The sequence below is a fragment of the Aquila chrysaetos genome, chromosome 5 (assembly GCF_900496995.4).
Source record: "Aquila chrysaetos chrysaetos chromosome 5, bAquChr1.4, whole genome shotgun sequence".
Classification (NCBI taxonomy): domain Eukaryota; kingdom Metazoa; phylum Chordata; class Aves; order Accipitriformes; family Accipitridae; genus Aquila; species Aquila chrysaetos.
Window position 1 is genome coordinate 27,352,418 of NC_044008.1, and position 15,021 is coordinate 27,367,438.

General features: G+C 39.9%; 1 protein-coding gene across 1 annotated transcript in view; it reads left to right on the top strand.

Annotated features, from left to right (window-relative positions):
• The first annotated feature begins 5,686 nt into the window (after positions 1-5,686).
• Positions 5,687-15,021, top strand: part of CTTNBP2 (cortactin binding protein 2) — a 145,746-nt gene continuing 136,411 nt past the window's right edge. Inside the window, exon 1 of the mRNA XM_030014903.2 lies at positions 5,687-5,728. Coding sequence (XP_029870763.1) covers positions 5,702-5,728 — 27 coding nt within the window. The 5' untranslated portion in view covers positions 5,687-5,701. The remainder of the gene's footprint in view (positions 5,729-15,021) is intronic.

Genomic DNA, 15,021 nt, shown 5'->3' on the forward strand with positions numbered 1-15,021 from the left:
TGAGGTATTTTTGACATATTTTTCCTTAGGTTTGCTTGTAAAGACAGAATAAATTGTCCTTGACATTCGTAAACATATTTCTTCTGTCGGTTCATGCCCCTTCCCTCTTTATGCGATACCCCGTGGAAACAGTGCATGGGGGAAGCCGTGCTTAGTATTCTGCAGTGTTGAGTGCCTGAGAAACGGGAAGCTTTCCCCTCCAACAAATTACTGCAGGGAAAAATAGACCATGCTCGCTTTCAGCCTACAAATATTTGCCTTTGTGAAGTGTAATGCAGTTTGGGAAAACAATGCTGGTGGCATTTTCATATGAATCTGGATTTTTTATATTATTGAGTAGTGAAAAAAGATGAAGAGCTGAACCATCCAGATTATTCTAGGTAATAACATATTCCCTGGACTATATTTGTCTGCAGATGTATATGTATGCGATATTCTTTGTACATGTATGCAATCATGCATGTGTACATTATATAGCTCGTTACCACCAAGAAGCAAAGATCCTAGTCCAGCAACTAATGATGCTCTCTGTAGTCCAGCCTTCCTCCTTTTCGCACACTCACTTTACTTAAAGTACTCGTTTGAGATAGAGATTGTGTATAGGCCTGATTTTGGTCCTTTGCAAATGTAAATCCATTTCAAAAATTTGTTGATGTTAATCTGTCACACATGTCTTTCCTGCAAAATTGCCTGTCAAAGTATCCTTTGCGATCCTGCTTAACAAGAACTTAAATGTTTAGGCTGATGGTGCTCTAAGACCCCTGCCTGTCATGCTGATAAATATGGTTGCGGTGTTTCTTAGGATTTCTCTGCCTGTCTGGATTAGTCTGCTGTCTCTAGTCTTCTCCTTCTATCGCATGCTTTTTTCGTTTTGCTTTGATTGGTGATTTGTACAGCTCTTTGGACAAGAGAATGTTGGTCCTTATGCATTAAGATAATGCAAATAAATAATAATAAATGAAAAGTGAACTCACTAATAATGCACTCAAACAGGACAAGAAATGAACAGCAAAGCCTGAAGGAATTAAACTAAATTAAATCAGACAAAAGAGAAAGAATCTCAGGAAAGACACACTACTTTTTTTCAAAGATAAAGAATGTAATCTGTTTTCTATTTGAAGAATAATAGGATATTTCACAAAGTTCTTGTCGGCTAACTTAGACACCCTAAGGTAACAGAATTTGATTATTTTTCTATTCTTTCAAAGTAACCACTATGGCAACAAATAGAAGATTCCTAAGCAGCTGCCTACAGTGTTGGTTTCACATATTCAGGCCCTTTCCACCTGGAGAAACTTTGGAACTTCAGATGAGATTAAAGCACTTGCAAAATATAACCTGCTTCAAACGCAGAGGACAGGCATTCTTTGCTCACAAAAAATATTGTGCTGAAATGGCACATGTATAGCTGAGCTGGTCTGCGCTCTGTGTTCCAGCTCGCAATGCCGAATTGCAGCTAAAAAGGTTGAAAGACTACCCTGCCTTTGCGTCCTCCCTCTTACCCCAGCCAGTGCAGAGGCAGTACACAAAGGGCAGCACGCGGTTCAGCATCCCTTAATTTCAAACCCACTAAAAATAAATTCATTGATAAAAAGGCAAGCAGAAGCCGGCAGCTGGTGCTCTGCAGCAAGCACGGGGCGGGCAGAGCCCGTGGGAAGCGCAGAGGTGGGAGAGCTTCTCGCGGGGGGTACCGAGTCCCCAAAGGAAGATGACTGTCATAACGTGGAGATTGGCACTGCATATCTGCAGTATGTAATCAGTTTAGATTGTGGGGAAAGTGAGACCCAAACTCTGCTCCACTTAACCCAAAATGCTGCATGTAAGATGCCTCTGCAAGCTCCGTTTCCATGGAAATGAACGTTAGCATTAGCTTCCCTCGGTAAAGTGAATCTATTAGACCGAGTTCAGTAAAACAGGTATTTTATCCCGTTTCACTCAGGGAGAAGATAAGGATTAGTGTGAAATCTGCACGTGACATTATAAGAGCATGATTTGATTATTCCTTTGGGGCTTTATAAGATTGGGAACTACTAGGCTGTATTATGTAGGTAGAACAATACCCATTTATGCCGCAGCTGACTCAGATGCATAACTCTGCCAAAGCCTTATAAATCTTACACTGAAAGGAGGACAAAATAAATTTGAACGTATCTGCCCTCAAATTAGACTTTATTACTGACATGATCTTCCAAAAATAGAATGATTCTGATTTCAAGAAGCAAAGGAGGTGTTTCAGTTGCCCTACTGTTTTTTTTTAAGGATTGGATCTATTTCCTACAAATAAACCCTCTTCCTAACCACAACATTAAATTATTAAATCATCTAAGTCAAGTGAAAAGCAGACCTTTTCTGTAATGATATTAAATAAGTTAAACTTTATCTCAAACATGGAGGAAAGGCAGGATTTACATGAATTTGTTCTCAATATACATTACCAGAAACACTGCCTGATGGGTCTCTCTCCAAGCTGTCAAAGAAATGGCAAATCTCCAAGGAATATTCTGGAAAGGAAAAGTTTTTAAATAAACCAAAAGAGGTTTCAAAGCTATTTTCAAAGCATGGTGGATCACTGAAGTTTGACAGAATGAGCACAGTGTTTACTCAGTTTAACTGTGGTAATCTTACTTAAAGTGGTCAGTAAAACGGCTAATGCAGAAAAAATGGAACAATTTCTCTCAGTAGACCCATTCTCTTTTCATACCTGTAAGCACTGGAGAACCAGAACATCTGTGGGACAGGGAGGGTCATGTCCTGGCCCATGGATCATTAATACGATTGGTAATTAGAAACTCAGCTGCAGAATCATTGGTGTCCTTCTTGCTGTGAAAGAAACCTAATAAGACTTCAGATCCCAGGCTGGATTTATGGAACTTGGTTCACGGTTAAAGAAAAAAAAAAAATTTAGTAAAACCAAAGATAATTTGGCCCCTGAGACAGAAAAACAATTAAACTTGTATCTAATTTTAAGTGTGTTCTTGGTTCTTTTGAGGTAAGGTCTTGATATAAAATAAGGGAAGGCTGTACATGGCCTATTATGCTGACATATGTTAGTTTGACTCCTGGAGTTTAGGATATGTTTTTGTAGAAAATAGAGTAAGCAGAAGTGAGGAAGCCTCTCCTGAAGTGCAGGAGTGCTCTGGTGAAGTCAGGAACACCCTCCTCTCCCACCAAATCCTGCAGGGCAGAGGCTGCTCACCTTCCCATCCACGTTATCAGCATCTTACAGAACTGGGCCTCTCACAAGCCATGCTGTCCTAGTGGGGGATTGCAACAGATATTGAGAGAATTAATGCCTTTTTCTTTTTAAAGCTGAGGAAATTTTACCATTAAGCCCAAATTTTCGGAGGCCTTCTGTGTAACACCTGTATCTGTAAAGTTTTCAGGTAAACCTACACAGTCACTGTTCCATGTAATTATTTCTTCCCTTGCAAACCTCAAAGTATATAATAAACCTAAAATCCTTAAAAATGCATCCTTCTGTCTGTCTAAAGCAAATACATAGAAAAAAATAATCATTTTAAAATTCCACATAAGAAACAAAATTCTTTCTAACACAAATGAGGTTATACGAGTGTCTCAGTCTAACACAGCTAATTCTATCGGGGCATAACCTGATCTCCTACCCTGCAACAATATACTGTTTATAACCTGCTCTTTTAAATCAGTTTCTGATCAAATCCATCCCCAGTTCATTAAAAATTATTCTACAAGAGTAGCTAATAAAAGAACTAATTGGGACACAGGCCAACAACTCCCAGCTTCTTGATAGAGTTCTGACATTTTAATACTTTTAATTAAGTGTATGTGCTGGTGTTATGGTGTGCAGTAAGTTGTTCAGCAAAGATACAGAATACATTTCAGAACTCTTTTTGGGGAGGGGACAGATTTTTATTTTGGTTTTGAAACAGATGGACAAGGTCCTCTTAAAGTTCTGTTCTTGAACAAATGCAACGAAACTTTGAAAGCTTCTGTCCTCCTCTTGGTCTCATAATCCTGCAAAGTCTCCTTTCTGTTTCTCAAGTTTTCTAGATTTCATTGCCTGTAACAGAAGCTAAGGCTATTTTTTTTTTTAATAGTTTTATTTCATTAGTGATGCTCTGAACAGAGATCTGAAAATGAGAAAGAATTCTGCAAATACATTGAATTTCTGTTTTGTTTCCAAGATGACTCCATATTTTCATTTCTCCTCTCTTTCAGCAGCCCACTGTGTTTGGGATGCAGAGTTTATTCTTCTTATGGCACTTGCTGAAATCTTTGTTCCCGTTGCCATTTAGGTCAATAGAAATTCTGCAGCTGACCTCTGTGCAAGCGGACTCAGCCTGGACCACAGATATGTGCAGGCAATGGGATAAATCACGTACAGAAAATCCAAGGGGCCTAAAATCACTAAGGACATCGTAATACAGGTAGGGATCTTGCTCCTGCCCTTTCTATCCACACACAAAACCTTGCTGCTTGACACTCCAGTGGTCCTTCCAACTGACACAGCTGGATGCTGGGCTAAAACTTGGACTGGGAATTCACTTGGACTAGTAAACCAACCACTTCATAGCAAAGACAGCCACGCACAATGCCACATACGATCTGACAGGCAGCTCATGCCTTCCCACCGTTCGCTTCGTAAGCCAGAAGAAGAAACGGGGCTTTCTGTAACTCAGTAGGAAGGAAGCAGCAGACAGCTCAGGCCAAGGCAACACGCAGACTTGTACGACGCGCTGCAAGGACTCCTAGCTGCACAGAAAGTCTGCAGTGTGGCTCTGCGTATCCAGGTGTGATCCAAAGAGTAGGTTGCTCACTCTGGCTAATTTTCAGTACAGTTATAGTCTGAAGGCCATTGACGTGTAATAAATATTTCCTGAATTCAGTCAACTAAACTATTTCAATCCATTTCCATTTCCATCCATTTATTTTGACTGTAAAGCCATCACAGGTGTTTTCTTTTCTTTGACCGTCTCAGCTGAGAAGCCAGTGACTGGGTAGATAACAAGCAACTTCCATTTCGCTCTTACAGACTGGGTCTCAGCCTGCCTCCTCGCCTCCATAGTGTGTGCTTGTAGTTTAGAATAAGTTGGAGGAACAGTGTGGAAAGTTGGTTCTGTGTATGCATATATCTTTTTTTATATTGCTAAAAAATGTTATTTCATGTCCAGCATTGCCTGCAGGATACTTTTTACAGGCATGTAAGTCAACAAAAGGAAGTTCAGTGACATTTAAAACAGAGCTTGATACTTCATATATCAAAGTTTTAACCATTTTTAAGCATTTGTATTCTGAACAAGGATAACCGACTGTAATTATTACATCACAACTTGTAATGAAACAATTAAAGGAAGAAACAAAAATTATGGATTTGAGATAGATACATTTACATTGTCGACTGTTATCTGTGTCCGCTACCATGCTAAAAATCCTAGACAACAGCAACAAAATTTAGGTTAAGGAAGATGATAAAGCGATTAGTATCTGATCAGGCATCTATAAACAAGTAATGTAAAAAAAGCTTTTTGCACATAAAGCCTAATTACTTTGGGAGAAAATCCTTCTTTGCACACAGAAGGACAGATCATGTGCTAGCTCTAATTTATGCTGATCCTTATATATTGTACAGTAGGGATCTGCCTTATCCCTTGGCTGTCTCTACGTGACATGCAATTTTTCACAGTACTTCCCAGTGATTTTCAGAATCCAGGAGCAATCCAGCATGGAGAACAATGGCAAGCAAGACATGGTGAGTTATGTCTGCTCATGGCAATGCAGTTACGTTATCTTCCAGCAATATGAAAAGAGATTGCATGTTATCATGACTACCACTTGCTCTTGTAACAGCTGTAAAGCAGAAAAGAATTTCTACCTTGTCTTTGACAATCTAGCCATGTCTCCCTTCTGAAGTAACTTCCATCTTTTCACTCTCTTCCATTATTTCTTCTGTATCATCATCTTAATTCATTAAGGAGATGATGCCACATAACTCCATGTACGACAGCTAGCAGACTTATTCTATTAAATACAAAATGATTCTTCATTATAACTTTTATGTTTATGATCTCTCTGAAAGCACTGCAAAATCCTTTGGTGATATTACTGGTACAATAAGTGTGGCTATTTTAGGTATATGTTCATATTTCAAGATTAGCAGGGGAATTTTTTTAATATGGCAGTTACTATAGTGACAGTGACAGTTTCAGAGAGGAAAGATGGTATTGTGATAAAGATATTGTACTGAGATTCAGCTCAAATTGTCAGGAACTCTTCAGAGAGGGTCACTTACATCTTTTTATTTTCCAGTATTTTGTATTGCCATGGTAGTGCTCTGGTGAACAAGTTATTGACCTGAATTGCAGGAGTAGAGCTGGCTGAGAGTTGTTCTTTCATTCTGCAGAACTCTTACACATTTTAAAAATGTTCTTATTCTGTATCAAAACAAACCCAAATCTGTTGAAAGCTACTTTGTGTAAGTAAAATAAACCATCCCAGCAAAGTCTAATGCTGAAGACCCATGCTTTGTGCAGAAGGGGGACTTGATCCCAGGCTGCCAGCCTGTCCCAAAAAGGCTAATACTGCTACAATATTGTGAAAATTCTGTGATTTTCCTCATTTTGAAAATTAATTTCATTCTGGATTTGGAAAAAAAAAAAACACACAAACTTTTTCTGGCAAGAAATATGTCATAAGTGGTAAGTTCCTATGAAAAGTTGAGTTTCTATGAATTGCTATTTTTGCAAAGACTTTTTTTTTTTTCCTTAAAAAACAGCTGTAGCCTGCACAACTTCAGTTTATAGATATCTAAATAAAAGATGAGAGAGAATTGATCTGTATTGATTTCCTGAAGTCTGTATGTGTGTGTAATTCTACAACTTAAGAGGCTGAGCTCTAATTCAGGCTTGGTCAGAACATGTCTGTTTACACCTCAGCTTTTCATCCATAACTAGCAAGCTACGGAAAGCCTGTCCTCATAGTCACAGCCAAATATTTTCCTTGTGCTTGCCCAAGATGCAAAGATGGAGCTCTGTAGTCCAAACCTCTCCAATACACACCATGTAAGGGGGCTTCCATCTCACAATGAATTGTCAATGCCCATGATAATTATCAGAGTAGCCATGGTATTATTGGTGATGGCCCAGGTGGTCCATTATTGCCTCTAATGCCAGTAATACCCTTGTTTTAAAGTGTGACAGAGCCTTTGACACCCTAAATTTACTGTACATATGGAATCATTCATGTCTGTTGGCAGCTGAAATGTTCGTGGCTGAAGTCCCAGTGACAGCTGAGACAAGGTTCAGGCTGCTGATCTTTACTCCGTTTCAGTAGCTGATTGCCAACTTAGAGCTGGTAATTAGCTACGTGAAGCGTTGCTGTCTGTGGCCTGCAAGTGTAAGCTATTAGTGGAAAACAGCCTAGCAGGCGAGCGCAGGATGCTGGTCACCAGCCTCAGCTAGGCAGCACCAGAAGTCACTGATTTTTTAGTTGCCTCCTAAACAAGACCAGCATCCAACTGAGTGAGCTGGCAGTGAAGTTTTAAGACCAGAATTTTTCCCAGTTATAGCTGAGAAACCAGTTTCTTACCTCTTCACCTCTTAGCTACCTGTGAATATTCCAGGGAAAATGTACCAGCTCAGTTTACACCACCCTGGTGTCCATTGAACTGTTTAACATTGCCCTGGAGGGACTGGAAGTGTCAACACAATCAATTACTGCATCAGAGGAAGCGATCACAGAGAAGCTTTCTAGGTTATCTCTGTACTGAGGTCTTCAGGATAAAACCTCTGTCCATTCCCTGTGCACCCACCCAGCAAGAACAGTAGGTTCCAGAGTGTCCTAATGCCACATGGTAATCTTCTGGTAATACCACTGTATCCAGAAACATCAGGATCTCCTATGGCAGGGGTATTGGTCTTTAACAACATGAAAAGCTCATTTCCCATTTTTGTTTTTTCACCTTGTGGCTTTGGTAACCCTGCCTCTAACAGGAGAATAATGATAGACTCTCTTCCAATGCAGGATAAAGAAACCTGACTTCTTTATTGCCACATAGTGTTATTGGAGTCGTGTGATGACAATACTGTTATGTCTTATTTGGAGGTGATTCAGCTCATGTGGACAGCGTTGGCATTATTGCCATTTGGCATGGAGCTGAAAGGCCTAGAAAGCTGATTATGCTGAAGTGTTTGAAGAAGGGATTCGGGACACAGCCCTGAGAGCATTATAATCCTGCTCAAGCACAATGTGACTTAAAAGCCCACTGTTCCATTTCAGTTGTTTCCTCCCTGTGCTTGGAAACCTTCTCTATCCTTCAGACCAAAGTGTACTTCTTGTTTTGAATAAGGTGATATGAGGTCTGAAAGAAATATTGCTGTCACCTGAGCTTAGTCTACAAATTAGCTTTTCAAAGGGCTAAAGAATCAGAGCAAGTCTCTGTTGGTTCTGCTAGCAAGGAGTAAAATGAATGGTATTTAGGTCTTGAGAATATAATTCCATCTGAGCTGGTCCTTCGGCTGGATCTGCAATATGTTTAGTAAGATGGGTTCAAATGGGTCACGTTATCTTGGGTGAGCTGGTTCATAGTGGAACCCTGTTCTGGGTACAAGCTCTGCAATCCAGAGGAAGATGAATGGTTGAAATGGTCAGGTACTTTATAACAGACTAATGATAATCTGTTACATGGGGAAGGTGAGGGTCACAGTGGGAAGAAAATGGTAAAGATGATTTATGGTGCAGTAGTTTTTAGAGACCTATATCACCTTTAAGGCCCTAGAGCAATGGGCGTGATAAAGCACACATCCAGAGAGCATCTTGCCCTGAAGACCTCGTCTGCTTTAAGTCCCTTAATGTAAAGGTAAGGGCGTAAAACAAACACCCTAAAGCACAAGCCTCACGCTGTGCCACTGAAGGCACCATCTTACTGTCATTAGTGCTCCACAGTGCTCTCTTGGGGAATCTGGTGAAGAAGGTTAGGGTTGCTCCTTGAACTGCCACCTCCTCTCCCTGCTAAATGGGGGCTGTGGGAGATGTTCAAAGGCACCAGAGGAGTTGGGCTCTAAGCTCCGGTTGCTGATTTTCTCGGGACTCTGTTTTCATTCCATTACCTTTTGTTACATTGGTATCTTTTGCATCATTTTACTTATCTGACAGGTTGTCATGTATAATGGTGTGCTTCTGGGTTGAGTTACTTCTTTTCTGAAAGGTTCCAGGACATTGTTTCAAGCAAAATCCTTTCCTGGTTCCTCTGTTATTATCCTAAAGAGTCTTTCTGAAAATTTCTGCTCTGCCGTGCGTACAAGGCCATGGCACAGGATGAGGAGACCGTCAGGGCTCTCACGTCAGCAGCTCTATTGCTGCTCTCCACAGAAACAGATGTTACAGTGCTTGGGCACTCCCAGGGCCAGGTCTGGAAGAAAGATGGGATGACAAGTGGTGGGGTGGGAGAAGACTCGGGCAAATGCAGCTGGAAAATATTTACTACCAGTAATCTGGGTGCTTCTCGGATTACTGAAGGGATTTGTATGCCAAAAACATACATGTCTAACAGGGTCAGGAAACAACACCTGATATTCCTGTTTCACAAACTTGTCATTATTAGAGCGATTGTCAGCCCAGCTACTGGACCAAAAGTGAGTCCTTAACGCAAAAGAACAAGAAAAAAATATTTATATCAATTCTATTTGAATTTTACCAGGTCTGTAATAATTGTCACAGAATTGTCCTTTTTGATACCTCCCAGCTGCGTAAAGAAGGTCTGAGAGGGCTTTTGTTTTGTTTCTGATCTTAGACACCAGGACTACCAGTTCTGATCCAAGCTCCCAGTTCTGTGCCTGTATTTCATCCAGTGACTTAAATAGAAAATGCATGGGGACTCCTGGGAGCAGGGATGGGATTGGGTCTTAACCAACGGGACTGAAACTTAAGCATGGTTAAGTCAGCATTCCTCTTATTTAGGGTCTTTTTACCCCTTCACATCTTACATTCCTATCTGCACAGTGGCCCAGCTTAAAAATGGAGCTGGAAAATAACCCCACCACAGTCGTATCATTAGAGCCACCACCCACAGACAGAAGGTGGATTGGAAACTATTTAGGTTGAGGAATGCTTATAATAGAGCTCTCACCAGACCAAATATTTATCCTACCAGGCTGAGTGATTGCTGCCTCCTATCCTCTAATCTATTCCTAGTTTGGCACCTATTCCCCCAAGAGATCAGAGAAGAGCCAGTTCAGACACAGCCTGTGCCTGGAGTTTCCTGTGGGTTAGTCCTTCGCATCTCCCTGCACAACAGTCAGGATCACTCCATCATGCAAGTTCCTCAGTACCCTACAGAGTTAGGAGAAGGAGCTAAAGATGCCATCTGAGGTACCTCTCTGCTTGTTGCGCTGAAGTGTTTCTCTTTTAATCATTTCAACATCTGAATTGGAAGGCGAGGGTTGGATTCATCTCACCCACGTTAGACCATCTGGAAGATAGATGCTTGGTCCTGGCTAATCATTTCAGCTGTCTCTATGCGCAGTCATGGCATATAGGTACCTCCAGGCATCAGTTCTTCTCAGCTATCTATCTCAGATACCTGTTTTAGTGTGATCTGAATCTGCCTCTGCAACTGCCTGTCTCTCTGCAGTGATTTCTTAGGGACATTGCATCATTAATTCAGACTGGATCTCCACTTTTAGGTAGCTAAGGTGAGTGGCATATCATTCATTTCTACAGTACTCCATCAGAATATAGTCCATTGTAGTCCATACATGATCCACAGTGGACAGTATTCAGCACCTACCACCTACCAGATTGACAGTGCACAGCTGCTAATTTTTCTGAGGAGCTTTCAGTTAAAAATCCGTCAGAATTGATTCCATATAGATATTGGATAATAAAGTACTTAGCCCTGCCAGCATGTTCATATTCAAGTTAGATGGGAGTCAAAAGAAAACAGAGAAAATGGTGGTCCAGGATCTACACATTAGCACACACAACACAATGGACAGACTCTCCTGAAGGAGAAATGTTGTGGTTGTAGATTTTGCAGTGTTTGAAGTTTAAAAGAGGGTATTTTACAGACATAACTATGCATCGATACATATGTAGGACACTGAAAGAATGTAATGATCTACTCAAGGGCAAAATGATACCCCACTGGCATAAGCTGTTCATCCCTTAGGCACCGTGAGATTATGCTGTCTTTTCCACTGAAGCCTTACTCGTGGCATTTAACCAGATCTAATACACTTGCTATTAGACAAACACTGGGAGTTACAGTACCATAAAGATGCAAAGAAGGCTTCTTAAAGCAGAGGGATCTTACCATATTAGGAAGAGTTGTATTTGCTGCAGTTTAGCTCTTTGGATAGTATTTAATATTATTAACGGATAGTTTTCATAGCTTTAAAGGATATGCAAAGGTACTTTAAAATAACATTTCTAATGTCTGAGGGGAAGGGGATCATGCACGTAGTTTGCGTAGAAACTGTTGCTTTCAAATGTCTCTTTAATTATAAAACAATATTTTTGAGAATTCTGATGTCTGACAGTGGGAAGTTTATCTATTAACCAGCTTGATTATCTCAGAATAGGAGCTAATGGCCCAAATCCTCTTCTGGTACCTGAAGGGCAAAAGTATAATTCAGGAACAGTTTGCAGTGGTGGCTGTAAGCCATGTCAGTGCTGCTTGGTCCTAGACCAGCTGTGTGGTGATCTACTTTCCAGTTTCAACACAGTAGCCTCAGGGCTGCTCTTGCTTGTACCAGTTTCCCAAATCCCCAGCATTGCTGCTGCAATTGCCTAGAGCACAGGGAGACATGTGGGAGGCATGGGAGGGGAAGGTGCCCTCACCAGAAAAGCCCACATTCTGGAACATTCCTCCAAGACCGGTGCAAAGCAGCAAAGTCACCTATTGAATTAGACTGGCAAAAGTTGCTTGGATTTTACAGGGTTTTCAATTTGCCTTTGGAGTGCCTCTAGAGGCTTTTTGTATGCATTTTTCGTAATGCTATTGTGCTTTGTATGTTTTTGTGCGCAGTGGGGTTGTACTAATTAATATTGATCACTGTGTTTTCATATAGCGTTCCATTGTGATGGGGAAGCTGGGATATAAATAGTTTTCAATCATTATTTGGATATCTTATACATGAGATACTTTTAAAAAATTGCTGTGATGTGATTAAAAAAAAATAATAGAAATGAAAGTTTTATTTTTCTTCTCCAAACCCGTCCTTTTTTCTCTGACAATCATTGATTAATTTTGTTCCCTGCATTTTGCAACAAGAGGTGAAATGACTGTTCTGTCTTCAGAGAGGATGGGCACTGCAAAATCTTCATGCCCCTGGGCAAGTATCACTCATGTTAGTGCAGGTCTTGGAACAGCACATGTATGTAAGTTAAGTATGGATGGGAGATGTTTAATGCAGAGTAGAGGAATTTCCTTATTGCTTTTGGTAGAGTCTGTGAAGCAAATTTGTTTTAGAACTGGCTGAGACATTTCCGAATAAATGACAATTTATCAAATGCAAATGTTTCACAAAGATGTATCAATCAACACAATTTTAAACAGAAAAGAGAGAGAGAAAGAGAAACATTTTAGGAGTATGGTCACCAAAGTACTGGCCCTAGGAAGTACTGGGAGGTGCCCAGCCAAGGCCTTTTAATTGCTTCAAGATTATCTGTGTTAAAGAACTTTTGCTCACTGCATGTAGATCTGGATTTGAAGCTTTGTCCCATATCCTGGGCCATGTCCTAACCATTTAGACATCCATCTTCTTGCTGGAATTGTCAGTATTTTCACTCAATTATGCTTTAATGAATCTCTTTCTTTGAAAGGTTTTAGTTTCATTGCACTGTGTAGTAGAACTAAGTTGTAAAACTGCAGTAGATGCCACAAAACAGATTCATCTTCTTTGAGTTTGTTCTGTTTAGAGTGGATGTAGGTGGGTCTATGTATGGGAATAATTTTAAGGGTCTTTCATGGTGTCATTCCAAAGAGACATACCTGTAAATGTAAATCATCTCTGCTTACATTGCAGCCTTAGTAAATATGAGAATGAAACATAGCCAGACATATTTCAGATTGTTTCTGGTATTAGCTAACAACTCTTTCCAGAGCAAACGCTTTTCCCTACAAACACACATAAAAAAGATACTCAGCAAACATCATAATCTTAGCAGATTTTCTGTACATAAAATTATAACAGTTTTTCCATTAATAAAGTGTAATATCTCACAACATTACAGGCCCAGAAACAGAATTTTTATCCTTTTGAGTACAAGAAATCTGCATCCTACCAATGGAACCCATAGCTAGTTGTCTGCCTATGTCTCAAGATAATGCACTCGGAAGGCACAAGGTTGGTTGTTTTCAGATATTTTATGCAGTACGGTTACAGATAAATCATCTCAATTTATAAGGAGAAGGATATGAAAAGTAGCTCCAGTAGCATTTCTAAAAATCTCTTTAAATATTGTGCTGTTTTCCCCCCCTGTAATATATGTGACATCTCCCAACATCATATATTCTGCAGGGGGTGTGAGAATTTTGCATACATAAGTTTTGTATGAATTATGTAACTGATTCATGGTTTGCCACCTACATGTAGATAACTATCCAAAATCCTGCTGATATTACTTCTATGTGTCATCAGATAATTTTATAGTGAACAACAAAGTCCTTCATAATTTCTTTGAAAAAAATAACTATGGTGTATAAAAATATATGCATGTGTTTCCCCTCTTGTTTTAGGCTTTAATTTTGTTCATGAATGTCCCTTGATAGTCACTGCATGAACATCTATCAGTAAAAGTTCTGCTCCAGATCACACAGAACACAATGCGGGAAACTTCCGCAGTGGAATTGAGCAATTTGTATGAAGATTAATACTTGTGTCTAAATCTTGACAGTAGCCTTTTAATCACATTTGGAACAAAACCATCCACAGGATGAGAAAAAGGGTTATTGACACATCTTCCCCGGAAACAGCTTGGACAAACATGGTTCACTGTATAATTTCATTTTTAAAACCCAGATTTACAGATTTCATCTCACTCAATCAATTATTCCTGTAAATATAGAGAAAATAACTCTTTCCAACAAGAAGCAGCTGTGTTTTTCCAATACTATTAAAATTTGAATTAATACTAAAAGGAACAAAAGATGAAGGGAGTAAGTGGATTATAGGCATTACTTGTTCCAAATGACATAATTCCACCACAGGCTCTGCACTAAATATTTATGGTAAAATGATACTTCAGCTTTAAACTATTATTGCTGAGCTTTTATTCGTATTTACTGTAAACTCTTCTCTATGGAATTGGTAATCGCTCTCATGAACAAAAGAAAGAAGCAAAACTCAACATGAATAAAAAGCTTTTAGTTTAAAAACGTGATTAATTAAATCTCAGCTCTGCTCTTCACAGATTTCTTTCATGGAGGTGATGGCCAGTAGGGACCAGTATAATGAGCTGGTCTGACCTTCTCTGTCTGCTGACTTTTGCTCAGAAGCTGGATTAAAGCACGTTTTATAGGAAGACATATAATCATTTCTTGAAGACCGAAGGTTGTGATGGACTTACAGCCTCCTGATAAGCTGTTCCAATGTTTAACTACCTTCACAGCTAGGAAGGTACACTCATTTTAGGGTTCAAAGTTGTTTTTTTCCTCCTTTATCTTCAGTTCCAGCTATTGGATGTTCCAATGCCTTTGCCTGCAAGACTGGAAAACCCACCACTATGTGAACAAAAGCTTTATGCATGGATCAGATCTTAAAAATCCAGTAGTACTCCTCAGTCTCCACATTGTAAATTGTGTCTTTCGTGACCTGAATTATTTGTGGACCCCTTTGTACGCTCTGCACTTCCCACATCATTACTCAAATGGGACTGTCGAGTCAGAAACAGGGTTCTAGTAATGGTCCCAGCAATGCTGTGTTCAGAGGCAAAGTGTCTTCCCAGCTTATTCTACTACTACCCTTGATGCATGTGCAAGCATCTTACTAAATGCCATGGCCACAACATTGAAACAGGCCAGTGAGGAGGCACTTGGGTTCTTCT